The sequence below is a fragment of the Anser cygnoides genome, chromosome 3 (assembly GCF_040182565.1).
Source record: "Anser cygnoides isolate HZ-2024a breed goose chromosome 3, Taihu_goose_T2T_genome, whole genome shotgun sequence".
In the NCBI taxonomy this organism is placed as follows: Eukaryota; Metazoa; Chordata; class Aves; order Anseriformes; family Anatidae; genus Anser; species Anser cygnoides.
The window spans coordinates 116,432,714-116,455,807 of NC_089875.1; the positions used below are offsets into that span (position 1 = coordinate 116,432,714).

Below are 23,094 nucleotides of genomic sequence, written 5' to 3' on the forward strand. Positions count from 1 at the left end.
TTTTAAGACAGTTTGTAGCCACATGAGTTGGAGAGAGATTCACAAAGGTAATCAGTAGGCTAACGTTGCTATACTTCTCCAATGGGTGACTCAGAGCCCTGACAAATGGAGTTCTAACTTTGATTTGTCCTCTAAGGAATTGTTTCTCTTATGCTCCTATTCTCCAGTGATTGTACTAGGAACTCAGGGAAATTGAATTTAGCAAACTAAAACTGGCCTGTGTGAATAGTTTCCCCTTCTTGAGGGAAAACATCACTGAAATATCACTTCTGTTAGTGTTCAAAAAAAAAAAAAGCAAACTAAAAAACATATTCAAAGGCTCTGAAGTGAATGCAATTTCTTTTATACAAATGAATCTTCTTTGTTTCTTCCATTTCTGAAAACTTAAAATATTTGCCCAGCTCTAATCACACTGTTTTAGTTAGGATGGAAAGAACTAAATTGTACTGGGGAGTAAAATAAAAATGTCATCATGTTTTAATTTATTTACAGAAAGAGGAATTTGAGACGGCATAACTGTTTGTCATCAGGTTTTCATTTGCTGTATGTGAAATGAGCATTCATACTTCCAGTTGGGTTTCATTCATTGCCGTTGAATCTCTGTGTGAAGATATGGTATACATCCTGTGGGAAGGAGAAAGCATAATCATGTTGCTTGAAACAAGATAACAATTAAGTTCCTAATTCTGGGAATTTGTTTTTCTAGAACATTTTCTTCACTACACAGGCCTAGAATTCTTGCATTCAGCATGAGGTACTAGATGAAACCTCCTTTCTTTTTTTGGAGTGATAACTTGGAAGTTAAACACAAATCCAGCCTCCAGACACTTTGAGGGTTACTTCAGGTTCGTCTCACTTTTGCATAGAACTGCAGAGGGATCTTTGGTAAACTAGGACTTTGGTACCTCAATTAAACATATACAACATATATAAACTCCATATGTTCTGCAGATGAGATAAATCTGAACAAAAGATTATAGAATCATCTGCTAAAGCATACTGTGCAAGCTTGAGATATCAATTTGTTCTCTGGACAATACATTTAAAAAGTGCTGGAATTGGTAGGGAACAAAATGAATGATGGCACAGGCCCTCTGATGCATACATACTGAGTCATGTAAGTTCTAGGCTTTAGAAGCAAATTATTCTCTTGAAATTCTACGGAATTCTAGTCACTTAAATCAGTTAGCATCTGTGGCCTTTATTGCAGGCTACACTGACATTAATATTCAATATTATCTTGTTATTATTCTGTCATAAAGGATAGTTTTCTGTCATAAGACAGAGCTAGAAGCAATTTTCCTCCATTGACAGTTAGTGTTTCCATGAAGGTGGTCTGCACAGATTTTGCCACAAAGTTATAAATACAACAGAGGCCTTTTTTGAGTCTTTATTACATTTTGATTTATGAGAAAGAGAGAAAAGGAACAGGAGGAGAGCAGAGATCCAAAAACCACTAAAACAAATGGTTCTATTTTTCAAATATATTATTAATAAAATTGCAGCTGGATACATAAGAAAAAAAAAATCTAAAAATCTTCTCCCTGCTTCTGTTTCTACCGCTAGAATCACTTCACAAATTCCATGACAAGAAAAATCATGGTCAAAAACAAAGGCCATGCCCCCTCTACAAATAATTAAATAAATAAACAATAAAAAATAAAATTGAACAACCATGATTCTTATGTTCAGTAATTTTGGGGAGCACTTTGTACTGAAATATACCCTACATCTCAAAGAAGAAATTACCTCAGTTTCTTCAAAGAGTTCTTCTTCTGCAGCGTCTTCAATCCACCTGACCGGCAACAGGCAAACTTACAATCAATGACCTGGTAAATTATTGGGTTGTACATGGCTGCTGACTTTGCAAGCAGAGTTGGTACCACTGAAAACTGAATGGGAACTGAATCCGGCTGTCCAAAGGCTGACCACACAGAGACCACAGCGTAAGGGATCCAGGCAATGAGGAATCCTGCACAGATCAACATTGCCACCTTGTGAGAGGAAAAAAGAGAAAAATAAATTAATCTCACGGAGTTGTCCTTACTGACAGCACTGCACGGAGCTTGGCAGAATGCAAGGGAACAGGCAACAGAATGGAAAAGAAAAATTATAACTTGCTTGACATAAATTTGCAATGTGAACAAAAAATGTATCTTGCTACATTTAATTTTCCTAGATACAAAGGTGGATTCCAAACACCTAATTCTGCATACATGGAATTATTAAAGACACTGGTGATAGTCTGATGAAGTGGAAAAATCACAACAAACTCCTATCCATCATTTCCCCACATACACTCGCACCACCTTCATTACAAACAATAATAATAAAATTAAAAAATCATAGAATCATAACATACCCTGATTGGAAGGGACCCACAAAGATCATGGAGTCCAACTGCTGGCTCCACACAGGACCACCCAAAACCAGACCCTATGTCTGGGAGCGTTGTCCCAGCGCTTCTTGAACTCCTGCAGCTCGGTGCCGTGCCCACTGCCCTGGGGAGCCTGTCCCAGTGCCCGACCACCTCTGGGTGCAGAACATTTCCCTCACACCCAGCCTGACCCTCCCCTGTCCCAGCTCCATGCCGTTCCCTCGGGTCCTGTCGCTGTCCCCAGAGAGCAGAGCTCAGCGCCTGCCCCTCCGCTCCCCTCGTGAGGGAGCTGCAGGCCGCCATGAGGCCTCCCCTCGGCCTGCTCTGCTCTGGGCTGAACAAACCAAGGGACCTCAGCTGTTCCTCATACATCTTGCCCTCTAGGCCCTTCACCATTTTCACAGCCCTCCTTTGGACACTCTATAATAGTTAAATGTCTTCCTTATATTTTGGCACCCAAAACTGCACATAATAATTGAGGTGAGGCCGCACCAGCACAGAGTAGAGAGAGACAATTGCTTCCCTGAAAAAAAACAAAAAGAAGTCTATTTTCCATTTCAGAACAAAACAAGAGTGCCCTGGGAAAACAAAACAGTACAATAAATTAATTCAGTGCAAGTCCTCAGATTCTGAGTCTTTTGAAATCAGATTCTATAGGTCATAAAAAGAAAGTCTTTGAAGAAGTTTCCAGGACTGAAGGACTAAGTCTTGATGGCATGCGGGAGTGCCTCTGCAGGTGAGTTTGCTTATAAGGATATGTTCCTGTCTAAATCTAATATACCACCCTCTTCTGTAACACACAGAATCAGACACTGAGGCAAGAGCAAAGAGAATTAGGAAGATTATTCTTTAATTAGAATAATTAAAGAAAAAACAACTTAAGAAGAGATTGCAACACCCCGATCTAATGCAGGGCTTCTTCCTCTCTCACAGGCTGTGCTTACGTCCCACAGAGAAGGCATCAAAATGCAGTGGAACTAATAACCTGCCACAAGGATGGGCATTTGTAAGAGGAGGAAGGAGAAGAATTTTGCTGAATTAGCTTCATCTGCTTTCAACCAGGACGGGGTCTGTGGCCTTCCACTAGAAAAGTGTCAGCCATTTAAATTCATTTCAAGACAAATATGGAAAAAGTGAACATGAAGTCATTCAAGAAGGCAAGAGATGTCAAGTCTCTGTGAATACTTATTTCAGCAGATAAAACATCAGTATAGTTCCATGTGTAAGACAGAATTGAAACTACTGGGAATTTAATTGAGAGTGATAACACCAGCACAATATCTAGTTTTCCTTTTCCTTACACATAGCATGGATTTCATACTCCATTAAAATCTGCAGATGCTCTGAAAAGCAAATTTCTACTGAACTTTTGGATTACATTCCTGATACATTTACTTTATCCAAACCAATCTATCTGCACTGAGTCACATCCTGATATAGCTTCAAATGACATAATGCAGTAATACATACTGAAGAACATATGCCATTATACTGCTGCCATTGATCAAATGTTGTTATGCACCCAGACTGACAGTATCATTTATGCATTCGTTTGGAATAAGGCAATTAGCAGGGCTGGAACAAAAAGTCATCAGAAAGCACAAGTTTTTTTGGATCTTGCGGAAACTTTTGTGGACCTTCTGGTTCCACATCCTGATGGTAATATAACTGACAGGGAAATTTTATTCTTTTATGCCTCTTTGTTTTCCAACACTGAAGAAATAATGCATGTGAGCTAAGGATCTCAGACAAAGCTTGTTTTAGAAATAGTCCTGTGGAGTTAGATGGGTTGTGTTGGAGACTCGTTGTTTATATTTACACGCACCCCAACTACACTGTTGGTCCAAGATAATGTTCTCCACTGTGTATCCAGATGGGAAGCAAAAATTACTAGTGTTTTGACTCAGATCACATTGAAGTCTTACAAGACAACTCCACCAGGACAAAATAAAAAATAAAAGAACAAAAATTAAAATAAAAATCTAATGCCCTAAATCAAACATTTCCACCGTTCTTTAAAGGAAAGGTGATGAATAACTGCAAAACAATACAGTAATGAAGCAACCATTTTTAAACACAAGTACAGTTTTACCAGTGGTATGACCTTACTGGTAGCTCAGTTATGTTCTGACATGAAGTCACCTGTTGCTGTATATCACATAAATTTCAGTTTAACCCCTCAAAAATGAAATAAAATGAATGTTTGATCAGACAAGTAAAGGATGCTGCTTGTCTCCTTCTTGGCCTGGTTTGTAGAGGCTGGTGAATCTTTTACAAGTAAGAAATATGGTTTTGTTTGCTAAAAACTTTTACCTTGAGAGATTTCCCAGTGCTATAACCAGTATAACCAGCAAGGATCATGATTGTTACCATTGTGAAACAGAAAATAGATTAAATCAGAAACAGAAAATAGGATATGGTCATAGATGGAAAATAGATTTGCATTTGAGTGCATTTTTATAAGTGGCTGATGGCTGAACTTAAATTATCTTCATAAAAACAATTGCAATATCACAGGAGTGAGTTTGGTTTATATCTTCATTCAAAGAGGAATACAAACTGTCTCAAAGTTTTATTTCTCTGATAAAATAGTCTGCTTTCTACCTGTTTTCCTTCTATAATTCCTGAACACCTCTAATGCCTTAAAATAATTCTTTACAACTGTTTCTGAAAGAAAAGGCAGTTTTGTGTTGGGGAAGAGGGCCACAGAGATGACATGGCTCGTGCAAGGTCACACGGGAAGGCAGATCTTCAGCCTGAATCATAATCTCAGGGACTCCAAATCTCAGAATCACATAAGAATGGTTCAGGTTCTAGGAAGCTCTGGAGGTTTTTTGGTCCAACCTGAGTGCCCTAATCACAAAATTATGTTTCAACTCATGTCTTTTCCCATCTTGACAGTGATAGGGGAGAAAACTGAAAGACTCACTTTCGGATTGTACTATCACTCAGCATAGGAGAGCATATTGCTGAAATTCTCCAAGTGTACTTTTATGATCTGACAGAGCAAATGGAATTAAATCTTCCTACTTACCTTGGTCAGCTTCATTTCAAGTATGTGGCTGTTCTGGATCCTGCTGTCATAGTGAGCAACCTCTTTGGTGGATGACTTGACTTTTAAAATGATTTTAACATAGGAAAACACAATCACTGCAGTTGGGAAGAGGAGGCAAAAGAAAAGAATACTCAGAATAAAAGCCTGCCCAGCCACTGAAGCCTGTGCCAGCCACCAGTCCAGAGTGCACGAGGTCCCAAAAGGCTCAGGAGCATAGCTTCCCACACCAGCAAAAGGCACCGTAGCCCAGAACGTTGCATAGGCCCAGATTATTGCCAAACAAATAAAGGCATGGTGTCTCTTAAGCCAAGTACCTGGAAGATAATTCAAGAGTTACAACTGCAGGTCTGTACATATTTGGCACAATTAAACTTGTCATTCAACACTTTCCATAAGAGCTTGTTTGGCTGTTTGACAGCAATCTCTGTAGGGTTCATTTCACCTCCTCACAGGTTTCTATAGTGACCACTGAGCTCACCACCCAGACCCACTTCATACCTCATGGAGGGAGATACATGCCTGTAAGAAGGGCTCCACCTGGCATTATTTTAGGTCTCTACTTTAGGCTGTGATGATTTACAACCTACAAGAGTCTATATAAGAGCAATCCAAACAGCTACCTCAGCAACAATCATGGGAATTCCCCTTATTTTGTTGGGGAGTTAGTCCCTTCCAACGAAAGAAAAACATCTTTTCCAACCTGTGACAACATCCTTTAACCAGAAAGAATGAAGCATATAATACTTCATATTCAAGAGATATATGATATTGATGCATATGGTGATAACAGCTTTCATTGCTAAATTCATTTCCTCCTCTCAAGATCCAGCTCCATATTAGAGAGATGATATCACATTTATTATGACCTATTGCACATCCAAATCTTTTAGATGTTTTAAATTGCTTGCCACATATCTTAAAATAATTTAGGCATCTAATGAGGAATACTTTTGTGTATCAGGCCACAAGACCTTGTAAGATGTGCAGTAGTTGAGCCAGTTAACATTAATAGACCTTGATAAATACAAAGTGATTTATCTGTGAGTGATTACCAAAACTCATGTCTTAAGTAGAGGGACAACAGCAAAAGGGATAATATGTCCAGCAATACAAATTTAGCTACAAATATAGCTGAGATTACTTGGGTCATGCAAATATGTTTATTTTATATGTGCATTCCTCTCTATATTTAACAATAGCATTTTGGAGAGCTTAAGTATGATTTCAGTCTAGAAATGTTGCACTGCAATGACAGGATAAAAAGCTTAAGATGCTTAATTTATCCAAGGAGAGGATTTCTGCCACCCAGCAAATGAAGTGTAACAGGATCCAACAGCTGACTGTTAAGTTAAAACTTGACCTTTTTTAGAGGGACTAATCAACCATCAGTACAATTTACTCAAAATTACTTTATATCTTAAACAGAAGACTAGCTACCTTGATGATATCATTTAATTCAACAGAAGTTCTGTTTTTGATTCAGAAACATTTAGAATCATAAAATATACTGTGTGGGAAGGGACCCACAAGGGTCATCAAGTCCAACTGCTGACTCCACACAGGGCAATCCGTAAATTAAACTATGTATCTAAGAGCATTGTCCAAATGCTTCTTGAACACCAAAAGGCTCAGGGCCATGACCACTTCCCTGGGGAGCCTGCTCCAGTGCCTGACCACCCTCTAAGTGAAGAATTTCTTCCTAATGTTCAGAATTACATTATGGAGAAAGTTGGCAGAGATGACCAAAGCAATTGTTTCTAGTCATGTAAATCCTTCACTCCCTCATTTATATTGTATTTTATTTGCTTTGTGTTTTTTTTCCCTCTTATTTCACTATGTGGAAGTGAAAAATAATTTCTAAATGTTGTTTCCTTACCCTTTTTGCTCACAACTCTAATGGCCTAGGTTTTCTTGGGTGGGAGAGGGCAGGGGGAGATTGAGCAGGGGGATAGTGTCACTTAATACAGTTTTTCTTCCTTACCATAAGACAAGTGACAGATTTTTAGGTATCTATCCAGGCTGACAGCTGTCATGGTAATAAGGCTTCCACAGCCAAAGAAGAAACCAGCCCATCCATACCAACGGCAGCCCATCCATCCAAACACCCAGCGGTGAGAAAAGAAGGAAATGATACTGAAGGGCTTTCCTACAACTTCAAAAGGAGAAAAGAATGTCAGTTGACTGATAAAATCCATAACTGATTAAATCATCCTTTCTTCAGTAGAACAAACCCTCCTCTTTGCCCAAAACTAACACCAATAAAAATGTTGAGAGTGAAGAGAGGGCTTCAGGGCACAACAGATGTGATTGAGCTGTGTGCCTTCTGTCCACAGGACTAAGCCAAAGACAGCTGTAGCCAGATCTCATAAAATCTACACTGTGGTAGGATGAGTCAAACCTGCAGCATGTGTCGGAAACAAATGCTTCATTGCAGACCACATGAACAACAAGTAAACCCATACTCGGGTACTAAGCATGTACAAATTCTTCCCATTAGAAAAACTTCAGAGCATGGTTTAAGTCCACTTGTAAACACATTCCAGTACGGTTGATGGGTAAGCCTACACATGATCAAGCATAGATCTAGTGAAGCTGCAGCCTTATAATCAAGTGAGTGTCTTCAAACACATCATAAAGAAATTTGCTTTCAAAGAGGACTTCTGCAAACCTATCAAAGCCCAACAGTAGGATCCACTCTGTGGTAAAGTGCTAGATTACAAAGGAAGATGGTGCTACGATGGTGCTACTGTTGGAGCGTGGACCTGAGCTGCAGAATGGCTTCAGCTCCTGTCCATACCACATTCTTCCTAAGTGACTCTCAGCAAGTCACCTGGCCACAGATAGTCAAAAGTTTTAAGCATCCTCAAACAGAAGGTAAACATCTAGCTATTTTGGAGATGCTGCCCTTGTGACTCCTTACCTCAGTTTTCCATTTGTAAAAGTGGAAGGTGCATGATGAAAGCAGTCTGGTTAGGTCATAGGTTGTTTCATTCTTGCCTTAAAACAGACTAACATTATTCAGAGTCTTTGCAAATATCAGGAGAATTAGAAAGTTTGCAAATTGTGATTTGCTAGTTGGAAATCTTCACCTCCTGATTTTTGGTTGTTTGTTGTTGTTGTTTGGTTGCTTGTTTTTTGTGGGTTGTTTTTGGTTTTGTTTGTTTGTTTTGTGATTTGGTTTTTTTTGTGGGTTTTTTTTTTTTTTTGGTCTTAAACTGGATGTACACAAAAATCAATGGAACAGAAAACTCAGTGGAACAGAAAACTCAAGAATTTACAATCTAGGAACAGCTGCATGTTTTCAGAATCCTTCATTTCCACTTACCATTCTGACCTGAAATGCTCAGAAGTCTGAATGGTTCAACTGCAACATTCAAGCAACATTAAATATTTACCTCCACCTTCCTGTGACAGTATATTCCTGCACAGGAGTTGCCAGAGCACCTCAAGAGAGTTCAAAACCTCTCTGGCTGCCCTAGGCTAGTTTCTCTGGCTGAACCATAATGTCTGTAATGTCATGGTAGCTTGTGAATTGGTCTATAAATAAGGCAGACGTAGTTCTGCAAACTGTAATTTCCATAAGGTAACATTCACAGAAATAAGTTCATAGGAATTCACCAAAGTGATCTGAAGTAAATATTTTGGCTTGTTCCCAAAAACATTCCATTTAAAATCAAAGTGATGTGAAATAAAATATTTCATTTTCATTCCCAACAGAAAAGCAAAACATTTCTACTAAAACAAAATCCTTCTGAAAAAAGCTTTTACTCTGTTTTCTGTGCCAAAAACATGATTAGCAAAAAAAAAACAAAAAACAAAAAAAAAAACTGAAACACTCAAAATTATATGTGTTTTTAAACAACGCCTTTTGGGCATCTTTTCCTTTAACATAAACCTGTAAGGAAAATTCTACCTGACCCTGAAGGCTGTGCTTAGGTCATATAAGTACACTTTTATGCAAGCAGAAGAAATATACTGTAATTTTTCAAGCAAAAACTGACCCCAATGATTAAGGTTTCAAGAAAAACATGAAATACAGCAAGGGCTAGGATATATTCTGAGAGTAAGCAACTTTATTCATGTAAAACATTGCTACCTCTAAAGGATATTTATTTGCACAAAATCAAATTTCTCTTCAGCAGCACAGGACTCGGTTTGGTATTAGTGCAAAACGAGGATAATACAATATTAAACAAGTGCCTAGTGCCACCCTGTGGAAATCTACAGGAAGTAGGGCTACTGCAGAACCCATTTCTTGAACAAAGTGCTAAGACAAGCAGGTGAAATATAAAGGCTTTGGAAAAAGTCTCATCTCCATTACAATGGGTCTAAAACCAGAACACATCACATTTCTTGAATTAACATCTTCCGTTAATGAAAAAAGAAGGGAAGAGAAAGGAGAACGAGCACATGCTACTGTACCAATCACAATTATTTTGCGTTACAACATTTTAGCACACAGAGAAATTGAGACTCCCATGGAAAACAAGGTGACAAAGATCAGTCGTATGCTGTTGGCAGACCTAGAGAGAAACTAGCAACCCTTATGCTAAGATCCTTTCTTTCATAGGATTCCTGAACTTGCTGTAATTTGTGTATTTGGCACCAGAATTACTGGAAGCAGTTTCTCAACTGTGTGCAGTGGCGGCAGCAACAAACTTCATCTCTGAGGGGTTGAGAGACATCATTTTATGTTGTTCTGTGTTATTTTAGGAATTTAGAGTACAGAAAAAAAAAGGAAAAAAAAAACATTTGATGGGAAGAAAAGGGTGTACTGGAGCTGGGGACAGGGGTTATGGCAAAACATAGAGAACTGATAACTTTGGGAGCATGGGAACATCCTGCCATTTATGTGGGGTCATTGCATGGGGGGACATTGCATGGTCATAGCTGAGTCACATCAGGCCTTTATACCCATTGGACTGCCTCTTTGATGGGCAAATGATGTCCAGCCCTCTCCCTCTCATTTGTATGTAGCCCTGAGCAGCTTAATGAGATTCATGTCAAGAGCCAAAGAAATGATCTCCAAAGGCTCTTAACTCTCCAGCTTTGCATAAGCCTTTACAAAGCTTCCTGCTCTCATTCCAGGGCGTTCAGGCTTTCAGGTTGAAGTAGAAATCCCTCCAGTTGGCTGATGTTGCTCTTACTCTATAGATTGAGACAAATGCTTATTTATCTGACATAAACATAAAAGAGAAAGGTTGCTAGCAAGAAAAGTATTAGCTTTGATAGTCTGATGACTGTTAACATTTTCTAATTTCCTCCCCTCACCCCCATCCCTACTAAGATTTGGCTTGATATGTATTCTCAAAGTACCTGGATCCCTTCTGTTGCACCCTACAGCCAGAAAATACGATTTTCTTCAATACTAATGCAAATCTAATTCATGTTTATTGTGCCAGGATGTTCATGGAAGCTGTCTTTGAAGGTCTGCACAGTCACATGAGGTGAACATGAGCTTTGTCTGACACAGAATTGACAAATCCAACCCTATTTTCTCCTCTGTACTTTTTACTTCTTTTCCTCAAGCTGTTCAGGAATGTTGTTTTTCTATCATTCTCTCTGTTTCATATATAAATAGTAGAGAAGACATATCAGTAACAAAAGGCATTTGGGGCTCTTTAGGACTTCCAGAGGATTGTCTCTTGCTGCTGCCAGAAAGAATGGTGGGATAGTAAAAATGAATAAAAATATGACATGAAATTACCTGAAATGCCCAGATCACACACTGCTAAATTAACGGTCATTATTTCAGCAGGTCTCAACTTCTTTTTTCGCTTTGAAGACATAAAAATAACGTACCCATTTCCCAGAGTTGAAAGAATTCCTATAATAAAAAAAAAAAAAAAGGAAAGAAAAAAAAAAAGAAGGAAAGAAAAAGAAAAACAATAGAGTTCTCCTTAAAAACAGCAATATCCCACCTTCCTTGTGAAATTCTCTGGTATTTTCAGCCTAACTCTTTAGTCCCAAGGCTAGATATTTTACACTGAAACATGATCATCTCATCCTCATTGTACAGCTCATAGAGACATCTACTGCAGATATCCCCCGCCCACAACAAATGTTATTTTCCTCTCTGCAGCAAGACATTGCCTTCACCACCTGAGCCTGCACAGCTATTGAATGAATGCATATAACAGAAATCCCATAATTCCTCTGTTCTCATCAATCCCATTTGTCTCACAAGTGTTCATAATGCCACAAGAATAAAATTAAGCTGTCTAATCACAAGGACGCCAATCTCTGACCAGCCTAAATTTTATTCTACACTATAATCGGAGGTTGAGGGATACATTTCTAAAATAATGAAAAATATTTAGATCAATATCACATCTCAAATTTTACCATAAAAAATAATTTATATCACAATAAGAAAGAAAAATGTAAAAAAAAAATCTTGATTATAACTTCTATCTGGAATTCAGTGCATTAAAAGAGATCTTGTTCATATTGTTTGATCTCTTTTTCTGCCATATCACCATCTAAGACCCATATAGCCCCATGCTGCAGGTGGTTGATCATCCATGGAGCTAATCACACTGATACCCCGAATTCCAGGGTTTCCATTTCCCTTAAAGGAAACCATTTATTTACTATTTCATACCTGAAAGAGTTTGGACCTGGAGTGAGTGCTTTGCAGTGAAAAAGTTGTAAAGAACACAACACCTATTTCAGAAAGCAGGAGTCTCACCCCTAAAGGTACTGCAGTTTCCATCACCCTGTGCTCTTACTTGAATTGGGTGTAAATGGCCAGATTTTGGTAGTGGGGAGGCTGCAGTGGCCTCTCTGGAGTGAGGTTGGGGTTGCCTGGTGGAGCCTTGTGGAGCTACTGCCAGTTCCAGCCAGCTCTGCTGTGGACACACTGCAGGCAAAACTGGGCCAGCCAGAGGAGTTTGTGGCACTTCTGTGAAGGTATATTTGAGAAAAAGGAGCTAAACATCGAGAGAAAAGTGAGAAAGCAGGAGTCCCTCCATGGTGCAGCCGGTGACGCCCAAAGGGACTGTGGGCCTTGAGGCCCTATGCCCGAGATAAGTAATAAGTGCAAGGTCCTTCCAAGTGCAAGGTGCTGCACCTGGGCCAGGCCAATCCCAAACACAAATAGAGGCTGGCCAGAGAATGGATTGGGGAGAAGGCTCTCCAGCCCTGGGGAGAAGGACCTGGGGGTGTTGGTTGATGAGAAGTTTGACGTGAGTGTGCACTTGCAGCCAGGAAAGCTAACTTAATCCCAGGCTGTACCAAAAGCAGCAAGGCCAGCAGGGCGAGGGAAGTGAATCTTCCCCTCTGCTCTTCTCCTGTGAGACCTGGAGTGCTGTGCTCAGCTCTGGTGCCCCCCAGCACGAGAAGGACATGGAATTATTAGACTGAGTCCAGAGGAGGGCCGTGAGAATGATCAAAGGGCTGGAGCACCTCTCCTACGAAGCCAGGCTGAGGGAGCTGGGATTGTGCAGCCTGGAGACAGAAGGCTCCTGGGAGACCTTTAGAGCGGCCTTCGAGTACCTAAAGGGGGCCTGCAGGAAAGCTGGGGAGGAACTTTTTGTCAGTGATAAGAAAGGAAGTAATGGCTTTAAACTAGAAGAGGGTAGGTTTAAATGAGATATAAGGAAGAAATTATTTACTCTGAGAGTGGTTAGGCACTGGAACAGGTTGCCCAGAGAAGCTGTGGGTGCCCCATCCCTGGCAGTGCCCAAGGCCAGGCTGGATGGGGCTGGGGGCAGCCTGGGCTGGGGGGAGGTGTCCCTGCCCATGGCAGGGGTGTTAGAATTAGATGATCTTTAAGGTCCCTTCCAACCCAAATCATTCTATGATTCTGCAATTCTAAGAAGACGAAGAAAAGAGTGATCTCCCTATCTTCATCTCTACCTGTCTGAGCTTTCTCACTTTTGCTCTCCCGTCCCACTGTGAGGGCAGTGAGCAAGTGGCTGCATGGGTGCTTGGTTGCCACCTGGGGCCAACCCTCCACACTACTATAAAAAAAAAAAAGACCTAAGTAACCTAATTTTCCTCTGTTGATGAGACAGCAAAATCATTTTTCATGGTGCCTTCCTACACATTGTGCTGGTGTTGACACTCAGCTGTATTTCACGCATTCCCAAAGGACAGCAGCTCACCATCCACCCAGCCAAACTGCCATCTCCAAATACACCAAATAATTTTCATCAGCTTCTCTTTGCATTCTCTGCTTGTGAGGCCAAATCTCAGGAATTAGACCTCAGGAATTAAACAGGTGTTTTCTTTGGCCCATCAATGAAACGATCACCTTGCAAAGGTGCTGTGTTCTTCCAGAACCAAGAAACCAAACCTGGGAACATCTGTGAGACAGAGAAAAATGGTTTCCAGCAGCTAAAAACAGACTATTTCACAAGAAATATGAAGGACTGCAGAACTGAAGGTTTAGTGAACCCAGGAGAAGGGTACTTTGATTTTGAATTTTTCAGTAATAAGTGTAATGCTCATCTAATTGGAAACACTTCCTATTTTTATACTGCAAGTATTGCTTTCCAGATTATTAAAAAAATAAGAATAAACATATTATAACAGAAGTTGGCTTATCCTTTAATCTTAGGTTTTCTCAGCAAATTTGATTTATCTTTGGTGAATTAAGTTTAAAGCACATCCCATTTTTATGGCTCTGAAAATTCAATCTAAATTATAAGTAGATACAGGTATTCATTTGAATTTTTTTTCTTTGCAGCTAAGTGAATCACTTTCAATGTTGCTGAGTATATTTCATATATCTTAATCTTTTTATACCCATTTCATCTCCAGTGAAATTAAGGATACCTAGTGTGCCATCATTTTCTTTGAAAGACCTTTCAAAAACACCTGTCATTGTCCTGAATCTTTTTGAACAGACAGGAAGTCCAGAGAGATTTCTTGATCAAATAAGTCTCTGAAGGAATTTTTTATTATTAATAGCAATATTTCAGATGGTCCCAGTTCACTTTCCTCCTAATGCTACAACTGGAAGGTGTCAAGTGATAAATTTAAGTCCCCTTTTGCACCTATCATTTCTGACTGTTGCTTATCTGGATTCTTTTTAAACTCCCTGATGTTAGAAACTTTACAATCTCTCTAGACAAGTCATCTAATGTTTTTATTTTCCCTGCTTTTGAAAAGGTTTTGCTAACAGCTATCCAAAGTCCTTGCTGGTGCAAGCTCCCAGCTCTGGTAGGTGATGGCAGGCTGTATGCCTCGGCAGAGCCCGGAGCTGGAAACAGGGAACAAAAGACTCTTCAGATATAAAAGAAAGTGTTTTTTTTTTTTTCCATGAGGAAACAGTTCAGGGCAGAGCTGTCCATGGCAGTGTAACCCTATTACTTATCTCCACACAACGAGACAAGGATGCAATAGCTGAAAATGTGACACCTGCAGGGAAAGCTCCAGGCACAGATAGGTAACCTGCAGTGAAAGGCAAAAGCACATGAAGGAAGCAATCTGAACAAATAAGACTCCTTTTCTCCTATCTGAGAGGGGTCTAAACCATCAGAAAAAAAAAAATAATAATTCAGGATTTTGTTTTCAATTAAGGTGTTTTATAATACACCAAGGAAGTGCGCAACAAGTTTGCAAATTGATGGTTACTTGCCACGGGCTTCCAAAGAAGCTGACTGCCAGCAGGTCTCTGCTCGGTAGTGAGTCACCCATGCAGTAAATCAATCACTTCAGTGATGGAAAAGATAGCAGGGAAGTGACAATGTAAAAATAATCAGATTCTTAAAACTATGTGTACTGTTTGATTTTTTTATTATTTTTTAAGGTGATTAAAAAAATACACGTGGAGGTGAACTAGTTAGGATCATGTCTTACAGAGAATGTAAGGTTTGGTCAAGACCCTTGATTTTCTTTAAAAACAGAGAAATGCATTTTTATCTTTACAAACTGAAATATTTCAGTTGTTCGACTGTCCTGACCCTAAAAACTCCACCAGATGTCCTGATAGGATCCCAGTCCTGTTCACTTTTCAGCTTCTTCCTATGTTGAACCACATTTTAAAGTCACCTCTCTGGCTTCAAGCACAGATGCCCAATAGTAATTCCCACCTCCCCATAGCTGGTCCTTCTCTCTACCATCTGAATGTCCATACCGGACATCCTCAGGATGGAAGAACATTTCTTGAAGGGATCTGCACAGGAAGAAGAGATGCAGTTTGGCAGCAGAAGACCATGGACAGGTTTGTTCTGAACCACAAGTTTTGATAAGAAAACACAGACATACCCTCACTGGATGCTCCAGCTGTTTTCCATCTTCTACTGATAACACAGTTTACAAAGTAAATCAAGTATGTCTGCAATACTGCACAGTTACCACAACTGTGCCCAAGAGCTATTTAGGCACATAGCTTTTGCTTACTTCTTTGAATACTTGGGAGCTGTGATTAACTATAAAACTGCCAATTACAGACAATTTATGGCCTCAGCAAGCCTGTCGTGTGGAATTTGATCATAGAATCATTTAGGTTGGAAGAGACCTCTAAGATCATCTGGTCTATCCTTTAACCTAGCACTGGCAAGTCCACTGTGTCAGTGAATTGTTTCATTGAGTTATAATTCCTTCCCCACTACCCCAAACAGAGACCTTATCCACCACGTAAAATCTCTGCACAGCAGTTCTTCATGTCCCAGCAAAAGCAGTGGGGACTCTGAACTGTTAGAAATCAGCTTAGTGGAGACGGAAATTCAGGGTTATTTTTGTTTGCAGAAAGTAAAATAGCTACCTAGAGAACAACAATGATGAATTTTCTTCTAAATTCTCATATTTTTGCATGGCCCGGGATATTATTAAAATGTTGCCATCCACCTAAACATGAACGGGTAATAAAATAGGGGTTTGCACAGCAACAGGAGCTAGTGGTAGTTTAAGTATAACCCACATTTAAAACATTAGCCAAACAAAGGCCCCCTTTTTTTTTTCTTTTCTTTCTTTTTTTCTTTCTTTTTCTTTTCTTTTTTTTTTTTTTAAGCAAAATTTGTTTAAAGACTGCTTATCCCCAGCTATGCACAAGCGGAGCAGGAAGACGTAGCATTGCTTCATCTACCACTTCTGTTTAGTACCCTCTCTCAGTGGCTGAGCTCTTATCTTAGTGGCTGAGGTGTAATTCTTCCTTAATGATAAAAAGCATAACACTCTCCTTTTCCAAACAAACCCCTGTAAATAGCTCTATACTTCTCTCAGCCTCTGGCAAAATAACATCCATTACCGTATTACAGTGTCAAAAACACTGCTGGTCAAAAACCGGTCTAAAAAACATGAAACCAATTGCCATAGCTGAAATTGCAGAGGGCACGGCTGACCCACAGCCAGGCAACGATTGCTTGAAATCATTGCAATGAAAAAGTTACACATATAATCAACAGATAAGTTGAATCATTATAAGCCCTTTTTAACTATAAAGTCGGTCTCCTCACACTCCTCCCTTAAGACTATGCCTGCATGGTTGGGGGTTGGTTTTTCACTGGAAATTTATGATTTCTTGTCTTTGCCTTAATTTGAGTATCTGCTTTTCAAGATGTTTCGCACCTGGCAGGGTTATTTGGAACTGGATAAATCTACACTAAATACACCCCATATAAATAGGCAACGTAGTATACATTGGAAGAATTCATTTCAGCTCCTCCGATATATTTGCTGGGATTAAAAGTAAGTTTGCTTAACTGAGCAAAAAAGACCTGAGGGGGGTTATTTTGGACAGTTCAGTGAAGAAATCTGTTTGCACAGTAGCAATAAAAATAATCTTTATATTACACATATATAAAGAATATGAAGAGCTAAGATACATACAAAATGGTGCATGAATACTGAAAACAGCACAATGATATTAAGCAGAGCAGAGCAGAGCTACAGCTTCACTTATCAGCTCTATCATTCTAAATTCGTTTTTCACTAAAGACATAAGCAGAAGACTGGTGAGAAATAAGCATTATTCAAGCCTTTGTGAGACTTCCACAGTAGAAAGTAAAATTAGATTACTCTTAGATCAGTCAGAGGAAAGGCAGTAAAAGAGGCACGCATGCAAAATAGTGAATGAGAAACATGAAGGTAGGACTGAAAGGTCTTTGTGTTTTGTGCACAAGTAGAATCAGAGAATGAATCTGAAAGAAATCAATGGGAAGGAATATCTTGTATATCCTGTTTTTAACCATGGGGTTCAGGTTTCTGAGACCTGGTGCACAGTTTGGTGCAGCACTGTTACACAACCTGGGCTTGGCTTTACTGAGAAAATAGTGGTTGAGCTGTGGGAAAATAAATCAGCTAAAGCCATAAAGCACAAGGAAAACCACAGGAAAAAAAAAAATGCAAGTGCTAAGGCAAGTTAGAAGCTCAAGTATTTGAGAGCAAAAATGTTGACACCAAAAAAAAAAAAAAAAAAGTCAGTGCTGTCCAAAGGGCAAAATCTCAGATGGTAAATCAGCAAGAACAAGGACTTGCTTATTGTTAGAAGCAATGTAGACCAGTGTTTCCCAACTGAATGACAACTGCCTGGCATATTAATGAACCTAGAAATCAGTCCTAGCTATCATCTCTCTGCACTAGCTAATAAATAATTGCATTTATTCTGCTTACAAAGTCACTTTGCACACAGTGAAAGACTGCAAAACAAAACATAGGGGAAGGTCATGGCAGAAAATGCTGTTTGATACAGTAAGTAACAGAGGACAGCTGATGTCAGGACCTGAGCAAGGTCTGAGCAAACACATCTGAGGATGTTCTTTCTTAATGCATAGGCACATGAGAGAGACTTTGAAAATCCACACAGTGTAAGAGAAGAAGACATCTCTGGTCAGGAACAATTAAACTGCAGGCTAGCTACCTATCATTAGAAATAGAAGGTTTCTTCACTTTTCACTGGAAGGTCCACTAGTTTTCACATTTGACTAGCTGGAGCAGCATTGTCTGTTGACATTAACCATATTTCTAATATCTTCCCTCCTCTCCCTCCTAGATTTTTCTTTCTGGTATGAATATGCAATTACACATCTAATGCACTGCAGCTTCTACCTTCTTTGTGACTGCCTTCAAGGATTCAGTAACATATTCATATTTCAAAGGTGAATTAAAAAATCATTACCAATTACTGTCAAATAAAACCCAGCTACGATGTCAGCTTCTCTAGAAAGCTTTGATGCAAAGGGGTCTTCCTTCTGGAGGTAGTGTGGGAGGTACTCTTGCTGGGAGGAAGCGTTGTGATCTGATGCCATCCCATTCATGACCAGCTCAGTACCTGAAAAAATAATAATAATAAAAAAAAAAGAACAGAGTATGCAATAGATAACACTTGCCACAAGAAATTGTGAAGATAATTTTCTTCATATATAATATGTTTCCTCCCATCTCCATTTCTGTTCCAGCAGCTCCCAGGGCATTTCATGATCCAATTCAAAGTTGCATAAAGCATTCTGACATATTTTATTTTGTGTCTTTATTTATCCGAGAATGTCATGATTCATATTGCAATCACCACAGTAATCCACGTGAGCAATATCTAGGAACCAGTGTGTTCTGGCATGCAAGGCAGGGTCTCTGAAGTGCCTTCCCTGAATATCTTAAGGAGCTTCATGTTTCCAGACAAGTGACCCAGAAGAGTGACCCAAGACTGAGAATCTGGGAAAAAGAAGTAGGGCAATTGCTAATGTCTGAATAGCTTCATAGTCTGATGTGTTAATGCATGCTGAACTTATTGTCTTAATCTATATGCACTGTTCTTATAATCCTGAGAAACTGGGAATTATTAGTTAGACAGTCCTAGCAATTTTTTCATATCCTGAGGGACACTGTGTCTACAGACTGGAGCTGTGCAAATTTCACAGTAAAATGAAGAGTTGTATCCATAAATTATCCTTAGAATTATTTAGCTGTGTTCTCATGTAAACAACTTCACATGATTATGGTTATAAACATTAATTGGCTATTATGGTTTTGAAGAAGCAACAGGAGTATTAAATAAGACTCACCTAGGCAGGCTGGTTGAGTTTCCTACTTCTTTTTTGGGAAAATGGTGAAATGTGCTTAAGATCAATACAGTGAACCCTGATAAGGGAAAACTAGAATCTGGCAGACATCCTTGCAGGTTGAGAAGCTGACACTAGCCCAGTATAGACTGGGTCATTGTCTACAGGTGCCTCTTCTTGACCCTGAATGTAGCAGGACTCCACAACAAGGCATCTACCTTTAAGCATCTCAAATGAACATTAGGTGTCCATGCTTAGGCAGTTGAATTGATCTCTGTGTACCTACATTAGGATGCAAGGACTCACCCTCATGGATAACTGGAAACTAATGCATCTTTTTCTCTTGTAGATACCCATGACAGAAACACCAGATTTGGATAAGATGAATCCCACCCTTGGTGTCTAACTTAAGGGGGCTTAAAATTCAGAATATCAGTGAAGCCTTTAATATTAAAAACCAAAAAAACGACCAAATAAAATACAGCTTCATTTTGCCTGGCCAGAGCAGAATTATGCCTATTTCCTTGTATGCAGAAAGACAGGCTCTTACTGTTAACTTCATAGGCTGCTGCTCAAGGAATGCTCATGCACATTTAAGCAAGACAAGGGAGAAAGAATCATTTTATTTAACTTTACTGCAAAGGTGATAGAGAAGCAAGTGCTGCTTTTAACACCTAACATTTTGTTTTCCTCCAGAGGAGACAAATAATAGTGTTTTTGTTGAAAAAGACTTACCCCACCTTGATCTCAGGTATCTTTGTGTATTCCCTCACCCTCCACATCAGAACTTTCTAACATGATGCCAAAGATGCTGCAGTTCAGCCATGTTTAATGAATTCAGAGATACTCAATATTCCCCTAGAAAAACATTTCGTTATTTAACCAGTTCTCTGTCTCTTCTACATCCTGAAGGCAGACAGTCTTCTCACTAACAGCCCTGTGTAGCCAGAGACATAACTGATGATACCTACCTACAACTAAAGTACCCACATCTCCCTCCCTGCTGTCCCTCAAGCTTTGGGGAAAACAAGAAACAAACAAACAAACAAACAAAAACACCTAATTTAAGAGAATCAGGCCTTGGGTGAACATTACCATTCCATGGGAGAAGCCAGGTTTGATAGGAATAAGTATCAAAGTGTTTATGGACATCTTCATTTCCTGAGCCACATTAAGATTTCCCACTCAACTTATTATTTGGTGGCTCATGAGGACAATACCATTTAATTTGCCAGCATGCTTGAAAAAGTAGCTTTAGAGAAGAAGTCTCAACTTCTGTACATGCTAACCCTAGCCAGAAGCTCAGTCGTTGGGCTCTTCAACCTGCCTCTGAAGGAAAGGTGCAGGTTTCCAAACAAGTCACGACCACGAGGTAGAAGGAAGACTTCACTGATGAAACTGGACAGCTACAATGTGGGAGATTCTGATGTTTTTCTCAATATAAGTCATTACCTGCTTGGAAATGTTACTGTTATGACGGAGTAGTCTTATCTGATTGAAGAAAAAGAAAAAAAAAAAAAACTACTTATCTTGGCTTTAAGTAAAAAACAATATTATTTACAGGCACACAGATTTGTTGCCAATTTTCTACAAAAGAAAAGGGAGATTAATCTCTGACTTCCAAAAAGAGGCACAAAAACTTTCCTCATTACTTTAAATAATATCTGGTAAATTAAGAGTAAAAGAGGTTTCAGATATGAGAAGATCAAAACCAAGTCTTTGCATGATTTACACAAAAAGTGTTCTAGTGAAATATAATATACAATTTAAATACCTGATTACTGTTTTAAAATAGTTACATCCTCCTGATTAGGCCAGAAGTAATTGTGCCCCCAAAATGAAGCTCTATTCAAGAAGAAAATCTCACTTTTAGAGAGAGAGAAAAAAAAAAAAAAAAAAAGGAGAATGTAATGAAGAAGGCAGAATAATTATGCCTCTCATAATTCCATGTCAAGAAAAATCATAATCCTGATCAGCATCCAATTCCTACTAAGGCTTGGGTAAAAACAACTAAGGACAGGGATAATTTTTAAACTCTCAGGTAAAGCCTAGCAAATTTAGGAGATGTGTATTTTCCAATATGAATTATTTCATAAACAAAGATCTGAACTACTAACCCTATTAGTTTGTCTTGTTTTATGCATTTGGTTTTTTAAGTTACAACAGTATTACAATGCCTTATAAAGGTCATAAAGGCTCTGATTCACAGCCCCTAGAAGTTAATAAGTCAGGGAAAGGGACCATATAATGTTATTTTAATATAAGCTTTGGTGGTATAAGTGATCCATACGTGTACCAATCTCCATTGTTTTCAAGTTCCTGTGAACCTCTAAAACATCAAGCTTATCAAACAGGTGAGCTGTAATAACCAGATTCAGATTATGCTTTCTGCCACATGGCCAAACTATGTATTGGCAGATGCAGGCTAAACTTGAATACCCTAATCTAAATTAGTAAGAAAACAGTCTATAAACTAATGTTAGCTTGCCAAAAAAATGGATGCATTCTATTTATGGAGAACAGCCAAATTAATATGAAATGGGAAAAATATTTTTGTAACTTTGCAAGGAAATGGAAATATAAACACCAACCATTTTCCCAAAAACATCTGAAAAAAATGAAAAGCATGGTGTAGCTCAGAGGCAAAAGTTATTCAGTATGAGGATGAGCAGTATGCAGCACGTGCCACAGAATCACAGAAAGGGAGCTACAACTAGATGCTGCCAAAAGAGTCCTCTGCGAAAATTACTGTGGCAGCAGTGCTTTAATGTGACTGCTTGACAAGAGAGCACAAGGAATGGATTATATGCAAAGTCATGGACCACATATAAGTTTTGCAGTCCTTTTTGGAAGCAGATGAATTTACCGAGGTGTAAATTGTAGAGTGAAACAAAAGACACCCATGTACCCCTATGCAAGTGCAGAGAAATAATTAGCAGAGCTCACTTTAAAAGAGTTATCACAGCTAGTGATAACATTATCAAGTGTGTTAATTCAGAAACTAACTTTCTTTTCTCTCACGATATGTAGTAAGTCTTAAAAACAATGAAACTATGAATAATTTTATCTGAATCAGTAAAAGACAAAAGCTAAAGAGGGAAAAGGGGAATGACCTTTCTCTTTTCTTTGTCCAGTGACAGCCATTTCTCAGATTCTCCATAACAAAGTTAGTTAGCTCTCAATGTCAGCTGGAAGCCAGTTCATATTGTCAGATGTAATTTTTATTTTAAACATTTACTTTTTATTTTAAATTTCTATTTTTTTCTTAATAATTTTTATTTTAAACATCCCCTGTATTTTTTGGAGCACATTGTGCAAGCATGGGCCATGGGAGGCATGGGCAAATGTCCCCATGGGCATTGCCTTGTCCTCCTGCACCCATCCTGGCTGCTACACTGATAACATTTACCATGAGCCCAACACACCTGGTGACAAATGCTGCTCTCCCCTTTATCTGCCTGATTCTCAATACTCATTTTTCTCCAGCTCGACAGTGTTTCTCCAGACTTGTTTTCTGATAGTGGCATGCCTCCTTAGTCAGCAGCCTGACTAGCTGCTGTACTTTGGAAGGTAAATAACAGCGACCAGAAAACTCATCTCAAAACAGTCACAGAGCACCTTCCTTTCCTTGCCTTGCCTTGATTCGCCTTGCCTCTTCTTTTTTCCCCTACTAACACAGCTGAAGAGACTTCTTTAAGAAATACAGATGGTCATGG

The 23,094-nt window shown here is 39.1% G+C and overlaps 1 protein-coding gene across 1 annotated transcript; it reads right to left on the minus strand.

Moving 5' to 3' along the window:
- Window positions 1-495: 495 nt before the first annotated feature.
- Window positions 496-20,531, minus strand: OPN5 (opsin 5). Its single transcript, XM_013194527.3, has 6 exons — window positions 18,499-20,531; window positions 11,140-11,259; window positions 7,414-7,584; window positions 5,412-5,746; window positions 1,750-1,994; window positions 496-624 (listed from the first exon to the last, which is right to left on the minus strand). The coding sequence occupies exons 1-6, from the start codon at window positions 18,635-18,637 to the stop codon at window positions 561-563; spliced, it is 1,074 nt and encodes a 357-aa protein (XP_013049981.3). The 5' UTR covers window positions 18,638-20,531; the 3' UTR covers window positions 496-560.
- Window positions 20,532-23,094: the final 2,563 nt, after the last annotated feature.